This window comes from Giraffa tippelskirchi, chromosome 5, assembly GCF_054371585.1.
Source record: "Giraffa tippelskirchi isolate mGirTip1 chromosome 5, T2T-mGirTip1v1.2.pri, whole genome shotgun sequence".
NCBI classification, from domain to species: Eukaryota; Metazoa; Chordata; class Mammalia; order Artiodactyla; family Giraffidae; genus Giraffa; species Giraffa tippelskirchi.
Window position 1 is genome coordinate 90,182,919 of NC_137279.1, and position 12,921 is coordinate 90,195,839.

At 38.7% G+C, this 12,921-nt stretch overlaps 1 protein-coding gene across 1 annotated transcript; it reads left to right on the forward strand.

The window, feature by feature from the left end:
* Positions 1–527: 527 nt before the first annotated feature.
* On the forward strand, positions 528–2,441 carry LOC145505220 (olfactory receptor 6K3-like). Its single transcript, XM_081486984.1, has 2 exons — positions 528–1,469; positions 2,409–2,441. The coding sequence occupies exons 1-2, from the start codon at positions 528–530 to the stop codon at positions 2,439–2,441; spliced, it is 975 nt and encodes a 324-aa protein (XP_081343110.1).
* Positions 2,442–12,921: the final 10,480 nt, after the last annotated feature.

Consider the following 12,921-nt stretch of genomic DNA (forward strand, 5'->3'; position numbering starts at 1 on the left):
TTATTTTTATCCACAAAGGGGATCATTTTGTCACAACTCATTTTGTGTCTCCAATATTTAACGTCAAAAATAAAAATGTCTACCTATTTAAGGTGTTTCTAATTTTCTATTATAATAAACATTACAGTGAATATCGTTGTATTTGTTTTAATATTTAAAACAATTTTCTTGGGCTATATGGTGAAAGGAAGTCTCTAAAAACTCAAACTCTTAAAAAAGATTGCCAGATTGCCATTCAGGAGAGTTTGTATCAATTTAAATGTCCAAATAGCAAAACTGTTTGCTTAGCTCTCAGAATAGTTGATAATACAATGTGTTGTAATTACTAAAAACGTATTTGCAAGTTAGACATACTCACTTTATAATTTGCAAAGCAAGGCACATAAATATTTTGTTTAATTTAATCAACCTCATTTGAAGGCTGATGAGCTGCTTAAACAGAAAGTTTATATTGGTTATTCAAATTAGGTAGAGTTCTGACTGTTTATATTTTATTTCACCAGGCAACAAGTGAAACACCTGAAAATATGAATCAGGAGAATCAGACAATGGTGACTGAGTTTTATTTCTCTGATTTCCCTCAGTCTGAGAAGGGCGGTCTCTTATTCTTCATTCCTTTGTTCTTAATTTACGTGTTCATTATTGTTGGAAATCTCATGATCTTCTTTGCTGTCCAGCTGGATGCACGTCTCCACAATCCCATGTACAATTTCATCAGCATCTTCTCCTTCCTGGAGATTTGGTACACCACAGTGATCATCCCCAAGATGCTCTCCAACCTTGTCAGTAAAGAGAAGACTATTTCTTTCATTGGCTGCCTCCTGCAAATGTATTTTTTTCACTCACTTGGGGTCACAGAAGCCCTAGTCCTCACAGTGATGGCCATTGATAGGTATGTTGCCATTTGCCACCCCCTCCGCTATGCAACCATTATGACCCCTCGACTATGCATCCAACTCTCTGCTGGTTCTAGCATCTTTGGCTTCCTTATGCTACTGCCCGAGATTGTGTGGATTTCTACTCTTCCCTTCTGTGGTCCCAACCAAATCCATCAACTCTTCTGTGACTTTGAACCTGTATTACGCTTAGCCTGTACAGATACATCTATGATTCTGATTGAAGATGTGATTCATGCTATTTCCATCCTGACTTCTGTTTATATCATCACCCTTTCCTATTTAAGAATCATTGTTGTGATCCTGAAGATTCCATCAGGAAAGAGCCGTCAGAAGGCATTCTCCACTTGTGCAGCCCACATTACTATTTTCTTCCTGTTTTTTGGCAGTGTGACACTCATGTACCTGCGTTTCTCTGTCACTTTCCCACCACTACTGGACAAGGCCATTGCACTGATGTTTACTGTCCTTGCCCCACTTTTCAACCCAATAATCTACAGTCTGAGGAACAAAGACACGAAAGATGCCATCAAGAAAACCCTCTGTTCTTGGGGCTTCACTGGTGGTCCAATGGTTAAGAATCCATCTTGCAATGCAAGGGACACTGATTCAATCCTTGGTCCAGGGAGATCCCACATGTCAAGGAGCAACTTAGCCTGTGTACCACGACTACTGAGACAGTGCTCTAGAGTCCGTGAGCCACAACTACTGAAATCTGCAAGCCCTGGAACCTGTGCTCTGCAACAAGAGAAGCCACCACAATGAGAAACCCACACACTGCAAGAGTAGCCCACCCCTGCAACTAGAGAAATCCCTGTGCAGCAACTAAGACCTACCACAGCCAAAAAATAGGCAAACACATAAGTAAATCTTTAAAAAAAAATGTAAAAAGAAAGAATATCCTCTGTTCTCAAAAAATGTTCAATGTCTCTGGAAACCAATGAGAATTCACTCTATCTACTCAAACATCTATATTCATAAGTTTAAAATGCTAACAAATCAGTTTTTAAAACTACTGGGCATAATTTATTTTTATGTAGTAGTTTGGGTATAGTTTCCACTTTTCTAACGTAAGAACTATTGCTTAATCCGATAGAGGAAGTTGTCGGTGATCCACCTATCTTTATAATATCTATAGATTATGATGTAGTATTTTGTACACTTTATAACACCAAATCAATGAGGATGCTGAACTAAATAATAATCATATTTATTTCTTGCAAATCTAAAATTTTCCCTTACCTTCTCTTCCATTTTATATTCACAGTACTCCTATATCATTATTATTACTATTTTATTTAAAAAAGATTAATGAGATGTGCAGCAGTGAGGTAGTTTAAGGCAGAAGAAGAAGCCTGGCTTCCTAACATTCATCCAAGAGACATTTATCCCTCCATAGGTCATCTAATGATAGATAACAATGACTGTGCAGTCCACATAGCCTTTGACCTTGTGATGCTTGTGTCCCACTGTTTTTATTAACTCTTTTGGGTTTTGTTTTACATTGTTCAGAAAATTCTCAACCAAGTACTCTTGAAAGCTTGAAGGTTAAATAGACAAAATATATAGGCTTCAGATCAAAAAACTCCCATAAATTATGTAAATACATATAATTGTATCTGATATGCTAATCTAAAAAAATCACTATCACTATATAAATAATGTTCTATGTTATGTTATACTAAAATGCTGGGCCAGTCTCACACCTCAATGTCCCTACTCTTATTGACTTTCTGCTCTGGAGTGTTTCTCCCTTTCTTATTTTCTGCCTTGGAATTTATACTCAGCATCAAAAAAAAAAAAAAAATCCACACACATTTTTTTTCCCCTTCCCCACCTCAAACTTCTTTATTTTTAATTGAAAGAAAACTGTTTCACAATATTGCTAGATCAATATGAGTCAGCCATAAGTATATATGCATCCCCTCCCTCTTTAACCTCTCTCCCATCTCCCATACCTTCTCACCCCTCTTGGTTGTTATAGAGCCCCGGTTTGAGTTCCCTGTGTCATACAACACATTTCCATTGGTTATCTATTTTACACATGGTAGTGTATATACTTCCATGTTATTCCCTTCATTTGTCCCACCCCCCATTCGTCCCACTCTCTCTTTCCTCTCCCCCACCCATGTCCATAAGTCTGTTTTCTTTGTCTGTGCCTCCATTATTGACCTCTAATTAGGTTCATTGGTACCATCTTTCTAGGTTCTATATATATGCATTAATATACAATATTTGTTTTTCTCTTTCTGACTTACTTCACTCTGTGTAATAGGCTCTAGATTCATTCACCTCATTAGGACTGACTCAACAAATGTGTTCTTTTTAATGGGTGAGTAATATTCCATTGAATATATGTACCACTGTTTCTTTATCCATTTATCTGATGTTGGACATCTAGGTTGCTTCTCGTGTTCTTGCTATTGTAAATAGTGCTGCAATGAACATTGGTGTACTTGTGCCTTTTTCAATTTTGGTTTCTTCAAGGTATATGCCAAGTAGTGGGATTGCTGGGTCATATGGTAGTTCCACTCACAGTTTTTTGAGTAATCTCCATACTGTCTTCATAGTGGCTGTATGAAGTTATATTCCCACCAACAGTGCAGGATGGTTCCTTTTTCTCCACACCTTCTCCAACATTTATTACTTTGGATTTTTTGATGATTGCCATTCTAACTGGAATTCACACACATTTTATCTTCCGGGATAAGAGTCCATGCCTTTCTCCTACAAAAGTGCTCTAGCTATATACACAATGGAATATTACTCAGCCATTAAAAAAAATACATTTGAATCGGTTCTATTGAGATGGATGAAACTGGAGTCCATTATATAGAGTGAAGTAAGCCAGAAAGAAAAACATCAATACAGTATAATAATGCACATATATGGAATTTGAAAGATGGTAACAATAACCCTATATGTGAGACAGAATAAGAGACATAGATGCATAGAACAGTCTTATGGACTCTGAGGGAGAAGGTGAAGGTGGGACGTTCTGGGACAAAAGCATTGAAACATGTATATTATCATGTGTGAAGAAGAACACCATTCCGGGTTCAATGCATGGGACAGATGCTCAGGGCTGGGGCGGTGGGATGGCCCAGGGGGATGGGATTGGGGGGTGGGAGGGGGGTTCTGGATGGGGAGCATGTGTGGACCCATGGCTGATTCATGTCAATGTGTGGCGAAAACCACTACAATATTGTAAAGTAATTGGCCCCCAACTAAAATAAATAAATTTATTTTTTAAAAAAAGTACTCTAGTGATTTTAGGGGTAAATTGTCTCTAGGAAAAGTTTTTTTCCAGCTCCTGTTGGAAGCAAACCAATCGTCTCAGTGGTATCACAAATAGCAGGAAGACAACCACAGCTGAGAGAAGAAGAGAGGTGCCAAAAAATAGAAATATCAGTAGTATAGAACATCCAAAAAAAGTTCAGTCAGCTTTGATCTGGGAGATAAATTCTTAAAAAGACTTGGGAGTGTTAAGGTGGAAGACAGTGCTAGCTCTCAACTTTGGATCAGCTCAAGGCCCCATTTCCTCTCATGCCTCAGGGAACCAGTGCTATCCTATATCCCCTCTCACTCCAGTAAATGCAAATTATCTCCTATATTAATGTGAGCTTTTTGATACCCATAAGGAAATTTTTTAGGAGTAAAGAGAAGTATATAGACTTTTCTTGGTTATAAAATTAAAATGAACTTACTTGAGGTTACTGTTTAGAAACCTAGCCTTTTGACCTTTGAACTCCTGGTTTAAAAGCTTAGTATTCCATTTTTAAATCTAACAGATTTTATTATTCACTATTAAAGGTGTTTGACAAATATTTGGTCCAGTTTATAAACTTGGCACTTAAACCATTTTGAATTACATTTAAATATGGTATACACTGGGCTTCTCTGGTAATTCAGCTGGTAAAAAATTCACCTGCAATGCAGAGACCCCTGGGTCAGGGAGATGACTCCTGGGTCGGGGAGTTCCCCTGGAGAATGGATAGGTTACCCCCTCTAGAATTCTTGGGCTTCCCTGGTGGATCAGGTGATAAAGAGTTCACCTGAAATGTGGGAAACCTGGGTTCGATCCCTGAGTTGGGAAGATCTCCTGGAGGAGGAGGCAACCTACTCTAATACTCTTGCCTGGAGAATCTCCATGGACAGAGGAGCCTGGTAGGCTATATAGTCCATGGGGTCCCAAAGAGTTGGACATGACTAAGCACAGCACAGCACATGATCTATACTATTTTGCTTTTAAGTACCTCAATTTTCTGACTCAATAAACAAAGCCTCCACAGGTTTTAAAAAACAATCTTTATAATCTTAAAAAATTCTCCAAAACTAAAAGTAAAGTTACAAATATGGCTAATCCTAAATGCTTTTAAGTGTTTTAATACTGTGACAAATATAGTAAGATTTAAATTTTAAATAATAAAGTATAAAATCTTTTTTTGATGTGTGCATTTTATAAACTATAAATTAAAAAAAAAAGTGAAAGGCTTCTCTAGGGGCTCAGTGGTAAAGAATCTGCCTGCTAATGCAGGAGACACAGATTTGATCCCTGTTCTGGGAGAATCCCACATGCTGTGGAACAACTAAGTGTGTACACCACCACTATCAAGCCTGTGTTCTAGGGCCTAGGAACCACAACTTGAGCCCATATGACACAACCTCTGAAGCCCACATGCCTAGAGCTTGTGCCCTGCAACTAGAGAAAGCCCACACTGCAATGAAGACCCAGCATAGCCAAAAGTAAATAAATAAATAAAATTTTTGAATGTATAAATTAATTGCTCAATTAGAAATCTAAAATTAGAATTGCAAGGTAGATTTAGTATTCTAGTAGGTCAAATTATCTTAAATAATGAAACTGCATAAAATACTAAAAATATACAAATTCCTTAATGCAAAATATAGATAATAAATTTTGATTCTATTAAACAGTTCTAAAACCTTGTTGAGTTTAAAAGATACTAACCAACTAAAGAAATAATAATATGACCCATTTTGTTATTTATACAGCAAATGTTTACTAAGGGTACTATGCTTGGCACAGTTTTAGGTGCTTGTGATAAGATTAAAACGTTCCCTGCCATTATGCAACTTGCACTATGATGAGGGAAGTTATCAAAAAAATATTAAAAATAAGAAAAAAATTCCCAAATAGAATAAAATCATCTGGTCTTGATGAAACAGAAAAATAAAATTATTGCAAGATAATAGGATTTAGTGTGGATAGGGAGATCATAATTTTAAATAAATTGGCCATAATTGGACCTTGTTATAAGGTTACATTTGAACAAAGATTTGAATAAAATTGTGATTCATAGGAATATGAGGAGAGAAAATAATGAATAATCTAGGCAGCAGTAAAAGCTAGTAAAAACCTGACACAGAAGACATGATCAATAAGATAGAAGAACAAAGATAAAGCACTCTGAAAGTCAAATGAACAAAATACATCAAGAAAGAAGTGATTGTTAAATTCTGCAAAATAGTCAAGTAAGGTAAAGACTGAAGGTTGACATTGAACTTAGACACTTGGAGATCATTGTTAAATAAATAAGAGAAGCATGCATGAAATGGTGAAAGTAAAAGCCTGAATTGAGTAGTTGGATAGAAAAGAATCAAAGAAAAATTGGAAATTTCAATTACAGATAACTCTTTCATGGAGTTTTACTACTACTGAAAACAGAGAAATAAGGTAATAAGGAGCAAGTGGAATTATTAAAATAGTTAAGTGTGAGTCACAATATATTTTAAACCATATTATAGGATACACAAAGAATAGGATATGCAAAGAAATAGAGGAAAACAATAGAATGGGAAAGACTAGAGATCTCTTCAAGAAAATTAGAGATACCAAGGGAACATTCATGCAAGATGGGCTCAATAAAGGACAGAAATGGTAGGGACCTAACATAAGCAGAAGATATTAAGAAGAGGTGGCAAGAATACACAGAAGACATATAAAAAAAGATCTTTCATGACCCAGATAATCATGACGGTGTGATCACTCACCTAGAGCCAGACATCCTGAAATGTGAAGTCAAGTGGGCCTTGGGAAGCATCACTATGAACAAAGCTAGTGGAGGTGATGGAATTCCAGTTGAGCCATTTCAAATCCTAAAAGATGATGTTGTGAAAGTGCTGCATTAAATATGCCAGCAAATTTGTAAAACTCAGCAGTGGCCACAGGACTGGAAAATGTCAGTTTTCATTCCAGTCCCAAAGAAAGGAAATGCCAAAGAATGCTCAAACTACCGCACAGTTGCACTCATCTCACACGCTAGTAAAGTAATGCTCAAAATTCTCCACGCCAAGCTTCAGCAATAGGTGAACCGTGAACTTCCAGATGTTAAAGCTGGTTTTAGAAAAGGCAGAGGAACCAGAGATCAAATTGCCAATATCCAATGGATCATCAAAAAAGCAAGAGAGTTCCAGAAAAACATCTATTTCTGCTTTATTGACTATGCCAAGCCTTTGACTGTGTGGATCACAATAAACTGTGGAAAATTCTGAAAGAGATGAGAATACCAGACCATCTGACCTGTCTCTTGAGAAACCTGTATGCAGGACAGGAAGCAACAGTTAGAACTGGACATGGAACAACAGACTGGTTCCAAATAAGAAAAGGTGTACGTCAAGGCTGTATGTTGTCACCCTGCTTATTTAACTTGTATGCAGAGTAGATCATGAGAAACGCTGGGCTGGAGGAAGCACAAGCTGGAATCAAGATTGCCGGAAGAAATATCACTGACCTCAGATATGCAGATGACACCACTTTGATGGCAGAAAGTGAAGAAAAACTAACGTGCCTCTTGATGAAAGTGAAAGAGGAGAGTGAAAAAGTTGGCTTAAAGCTCAACATTCAGAAAACTAAGATCATGGCATCCGGTCCCATCATTTCCTGGCAAACAGATGGGGAAACAGTGGAAACAGTGGCTGATTTTGTTTTTCTGGGCTCTAAAACCACTGCAGATGGTGATTGCAGCCATGAAATTAAAAGACGCTTACTCCTTGGAAGGAAAGTGATGACTAACCTAGATAGCATATTTAAAAGCAGAGACATTACTTTGTCAACAAAGGTCTGTCTAGTCAGGGCTATGGTTTTTCCAGTGGCCATGTATGGATGTGAGAGTTGGACTGTGAAGAAAGCTGAGTGCCGAAGAATTGATGCTTTTGAACTGTGGTGTTGGAGAAGACTCTTGAGAGTCCCTTGGACTGCAAGGAGATCCAACCAGTCCATCCTAAAGGTGATCAGTCCTGGCTGTTCATTGGAAGGACTGATGTTGAAGCTGAAACACCAGTACTTTGGCCACCTGATGTGAAGAGCAGACTCATTTGAAAAGACCTTGATGCTGGGAAAGATTGAGGGCAGGAGGAGAAGGGAACGACAGAGGATGAGATGGTTGGATGGCATCACCGATGGGTTTGAGTAGACTCCGGGAGTTGTTAATTGACAGGGAGGCCTGGCATGCTTCAGTTCATGTGGTTGCAAAGAGTCAGACATGACTGAGCGACTGAACTGAAATATGATACACATATCTACATAAATGCACATTCACATCCATATTTATAGTTAAAACAGTGTTTTTAAAAAAGAATACTTATGCTTAATCCTTATGGTACTTCTTATCTTTTCTTTACTTCCTTTCCCCAACCTATTTCTTTAAAATCTTTTTTGGAACTGATTTCACCACTTCCTAATGGATTGTGATAAGTTTGAAAAATTGATGAAATTAGGTCTTTAATTTTTGCTGTCTTTGGATGAGTATTTAATAAGCTGTTTTTAGTTTTAACTTTGTATTTGCTTATAGTATTCTAATTTTTATAATAAAGTGTTGCATTTTATTAAAAAAACAAGTTTTACCTTTAAAAATGATGGCAATTTTAATATGATGAAGAAAATAAATATACACTCTCTGACAGTACTGACATGATGTTAAAATAGTATAATCTTTTCTAGAGCAATTTAGCAATATGCATCAAAAGAACTAATATGTCCATTTAGAAGTAGTGACAGAGAATGCTTTTTTTGATGAAGTAGCATTTAAACTGACAGTTGAATACTGAGAAGGAATCAGCCAGGAAAATATATACGATGAAACAATTGTGCAAATATCCTGAGGTTAGAAATAGCTGTTTTTCTAAGAAAACCATTTTAAAAGAATCAAATGCACATGTGCAAATGGAACACAGTAAGAATTATGAGATGAAGATTAATAGAAAAATATGAAACTTGCAGCACATGTTATGAAATACTGGAATTTGTTGCAACTGAAGACATTGAAGTAAGATATTAGATTCTTAGAATAACATCCTTGCTCTTGTATGAATGCAAATTGTGTGCATGCTCAGTCGCTTAGTCATGTTCAACTCTGCAACTCCATACGCTATAGCCTGCCAGACTCCTCTGTCCATGGGATTACCCAGGTAAAAATACTGGATTGGGTTGCCATTTTCTCCTCCAGAAGATCTTCCCAACCCAGAGGTCAAACTCCCGTTCTCTGTGTCCCCTGCATTGGCAGGTGATTCTTTACCTCTGAGCCACCTAGGAAGCCCATGAATACAAGTTGGAGTTCAGCAAATGTGGAGGTAGAAAAGATGAATTACGGGAATATAGTAATGCTTTTCTGTTACAAAACAGACTGCCCCCAGAATTAGAGCTTAAAACAGAAACTATCTCTCTGTCTCTTAATTTATGGGTTAATTTTCACTAGAATCAAATAGCTAGCTCTTCTAGTCCTGGTTCACTCATGCATTAAGAGTTAGCAACTGTTTGGTTAGGACTGGCTGAACTAGGACAATGTTCTGTCTGGCTAAGACAGTTATACTCTGTCCCATGTCTTTCATCTTGCAGCAGGCTAGCTCCTATTGTGCATATAATGGGGTGTTAATATAGAGGCTGAGTACATGGGCTTCTAGAGACTCATCCCAGAACTGGTACATAAATCCTTCTGTTGCATACTACAGCCAAATCAGTTTAAAAGGGGGGCTTGTTCAGTTGCTCAGGAGTGTTCGATTCTTTGTGACCCAGGGAGAGGAAAAGTGACCCCCACAAAAGACTGAGCCAGATATGCCTGTGAGGGTTTGAAGGTCTCCTGCAGAGGCATGGGTCAACAGTGGCCTGCCGTGGTGACACAGGCTCTGGCAGCAGCAGTCCTGTGAGGAATAAGTCCTCTTAGAGGAGGTTGCCATTAGTCCTACAAAAAAGCCGCTGGGTGGGTGACCCAGAAACTGAAGAACAATTATACAAAAGAAGTTCTCACACTGTTGCAAAGGTTCTAGGCCCCACAACAGACTTCCCAACCTGAGGATCTCTTAAAGGGACTGGGAATCCCCAGGGAATCTGACTTTGAAGGTCAGCGGGATTTGATTACAGATCTTCTATAGGACTGGGGAAACAGAGACTTTTGGAGGGCACAAACCAAACCTTATGTGCACCAGGAACCCAGGGAAGAGGAGAAGTGACCCCACAAGAAACTGAGCCAGACTTGCCTGTGAGTGTTTGGGAGTCTCCGGCAGATGCATGAGCCGACAGTGGTCTGCTGCGGGGTCAGGAGCACTGACAGCAGCAGTCTTGAGAGATGTGGCATGTTGGCATAAGTCCTCTAGGAGAAGGTTGTCATTAGCCCTACCATAGAGACTGTGAAAGTGAAAGTGTTAGTTGCTCAGTCATGTCCGACTCCGTGGTCTCATGGACTGTAGCTGACTAGACTTCTCTGTTCATGGAATTCTCCTGATGAGAACAGTGGAGTGGGTTGCAATGCCCTTCTCCAGGAGATCTTCCTGACCCAGGGATTGAACCCAGGTCTTCCACATTGTAGGCAGATTCTTTTCCATTTGAGCTAACCAGGAAGCCCTTATAGAGACTATAACCCTACCACAGAGACTGCAGACTCCAGGACTGGGCAGCCCCAGGCCAAAATACAGGGAGGGGGTACATACCCACCCATCAGCAGAAAATTGGATTTACTGAGCAGGCCCTGTCCACCAGAGCATGACCCAGTTTTCCCAACAGCCAGTGCCTCCCATCAGGAAGTGTGCACAAGCCTCTTATTTTCATCTATAAGATGGCAGACAGAATGAAAACCACAACCACAGGAAACGAACCAAAATGATCACACGGATCACAGCCTTGTCTAACTCAATGAATCTATGAGCCATGCTGTGCAGGGCCACCCAAGATTGCTGGATTGTGGTGGAGAATATTGACAAAATGTGATCTACTGGAGAAGGGAATGACAAACCACTTCAGCATTCTTGCCTTGAGAATCCCATGAACAGTATGAAAGGGGGAAAAGATGAGCCTCCCAGGTCAGTAGATGTCCAACATGCTACTGGGGAAAAGTTGAGAAAAAGCTCCAGAAAGAGTGAAGAGCCTGAGATAAAGTGTAAACGATGCCAAGTTGTGGATGTGTCTGGTGGTCAAAGTTAAGTCTGATGCCATAAAGAACAATTTTGCATACGAACCTAGAATGTTAGATCCATGAATCAAGTTTAATTTGATGTGGCCAAACAGCAGATGGCAAGAGTGAATATTGACACTTTAAGAATCAGAGAACTAAAATGGATGGGAACAGGAGAATTTAATTCAGATCATATATACTACTGTGGGCAAAAAATCCCTTAGCAGAAATGGAGTAGCCCTCATAGTCAACAAAGGGGTACTTAGAGGAGGGGAAGAAATTTCACTTCTTGGAGTGAGTGAGTGAGTGAGTGAGTGTATGAATGCTCAGTCGTGTTTGACTCTTTGTGACCCTCTGGGCTGTAGCCCAGCAGACTCTTCTGTCCATAGAATTCTACAGGCAAGAATACTGGAGTGGATAGCCATTTCTGTCTCCCAGGGATCTTCATTACTCAAGAATCAAACCTGTATCTCTTGCCTCTCTTGCACTGGCAAGCAGATTGTTTACCACTGCACTAGAAAGAGCTGCCAAATTAGCTTGCAAAGGGCATGGATACAGGGACGAGTTAAGATTGTGTGATTTTCTTTGCCACATAGAGATGATTGGTATCCCCACATTATGCTGAAATCTTCTGGAACTATGCTTCTAGTATTATGCTAAAATACTGGAACTAATCCTGTATGTGTGGGCTCATACTGAAAGGTAGTGGTCTATATTTAGAGCTTGTGGTAGAGGAGTATCTTCAGCAAAGTATACAAGTTTATCATGACATAGTGTGCTACAATTAACAATGCTATTGCAAATGATATTGTATCTTCCTCAGGGAAATTCAAAAGGCCTTGAAAAAGGCCACTATCCTTTCAGAGAATAGTTAACAAAAACAAAACAACAACAACAAAACACACCACAAAAAACACACCCTAATTCTGTTGAAAGCAATTCTTCAGAATAATGGTATTCATGTGTATTGATTCTGAGCGTATCTATCAAAAGTGGTCCTAGTTAAGGAAGACTCTTGGAGTTCTTAACAGAAAGGAGAACTAATGAGAGAAGACCAGAGGAGAAGGGTTCTACTAATTAACCCATGGGGAAATAGAATTGCTGTTTTTCTTCAGTCATCAGGGGAAATATTTTGGTAAAAAAATATCCCCAAGAAGGCTTTAGACAGGTATAACAGTACTACCTGATGTACTGAAGGGACTTGAACTGCTTAAATGCAGGAAAGGGAAGGGACCTCATTGTTTCTGCCAGAGGTAAGAGGAAAATGCACACGGGTCCAAGATGAGATTGGTCCGATGTTAATGAGAAAGTAAATTTCTTCCCAAGTAGAAGGAAAGGACAGTTAGCTAGTGCTTCTTCTGTTAACTTAAATACCAATATCTGGGGACATATTTGAGATTGCTTGAATGGAATTAGGATCAGAAAGGAGGTGGTAGATTTAAAACCAGTGATAATGTTATGTTTATCTGAGACATGATGGGTTGAATAATTAACACCTTTTCCCTAATTATTATGTTTCTCTGCTTTCACACCTTCAGAGTTTCTCTAAATGAACTCTGGTCCAAAAGTAAGCATTTTACATACTGGTTTCTGTTTCCAATGAAATGAATATAAACCAA

What these genes read in the sequence shown, in the direction of transcription:
- LOC145505220 (XM_081486984.1), top strand. Translation starts at nt 528, where the DNA reads ATGAATCAGGAGAATCAGACAATGGTGACTGAGTTTTATTTCTCTGAT. An exon ending in GCTTCACTGGTGGTCCAATG is followed by an intron (nt 1,470 to 2,408) that starts GTTAAGAATCCA and finishes TACATTGTTCAG; the next exon opens with AAAATTCTCAACCAAGTACT.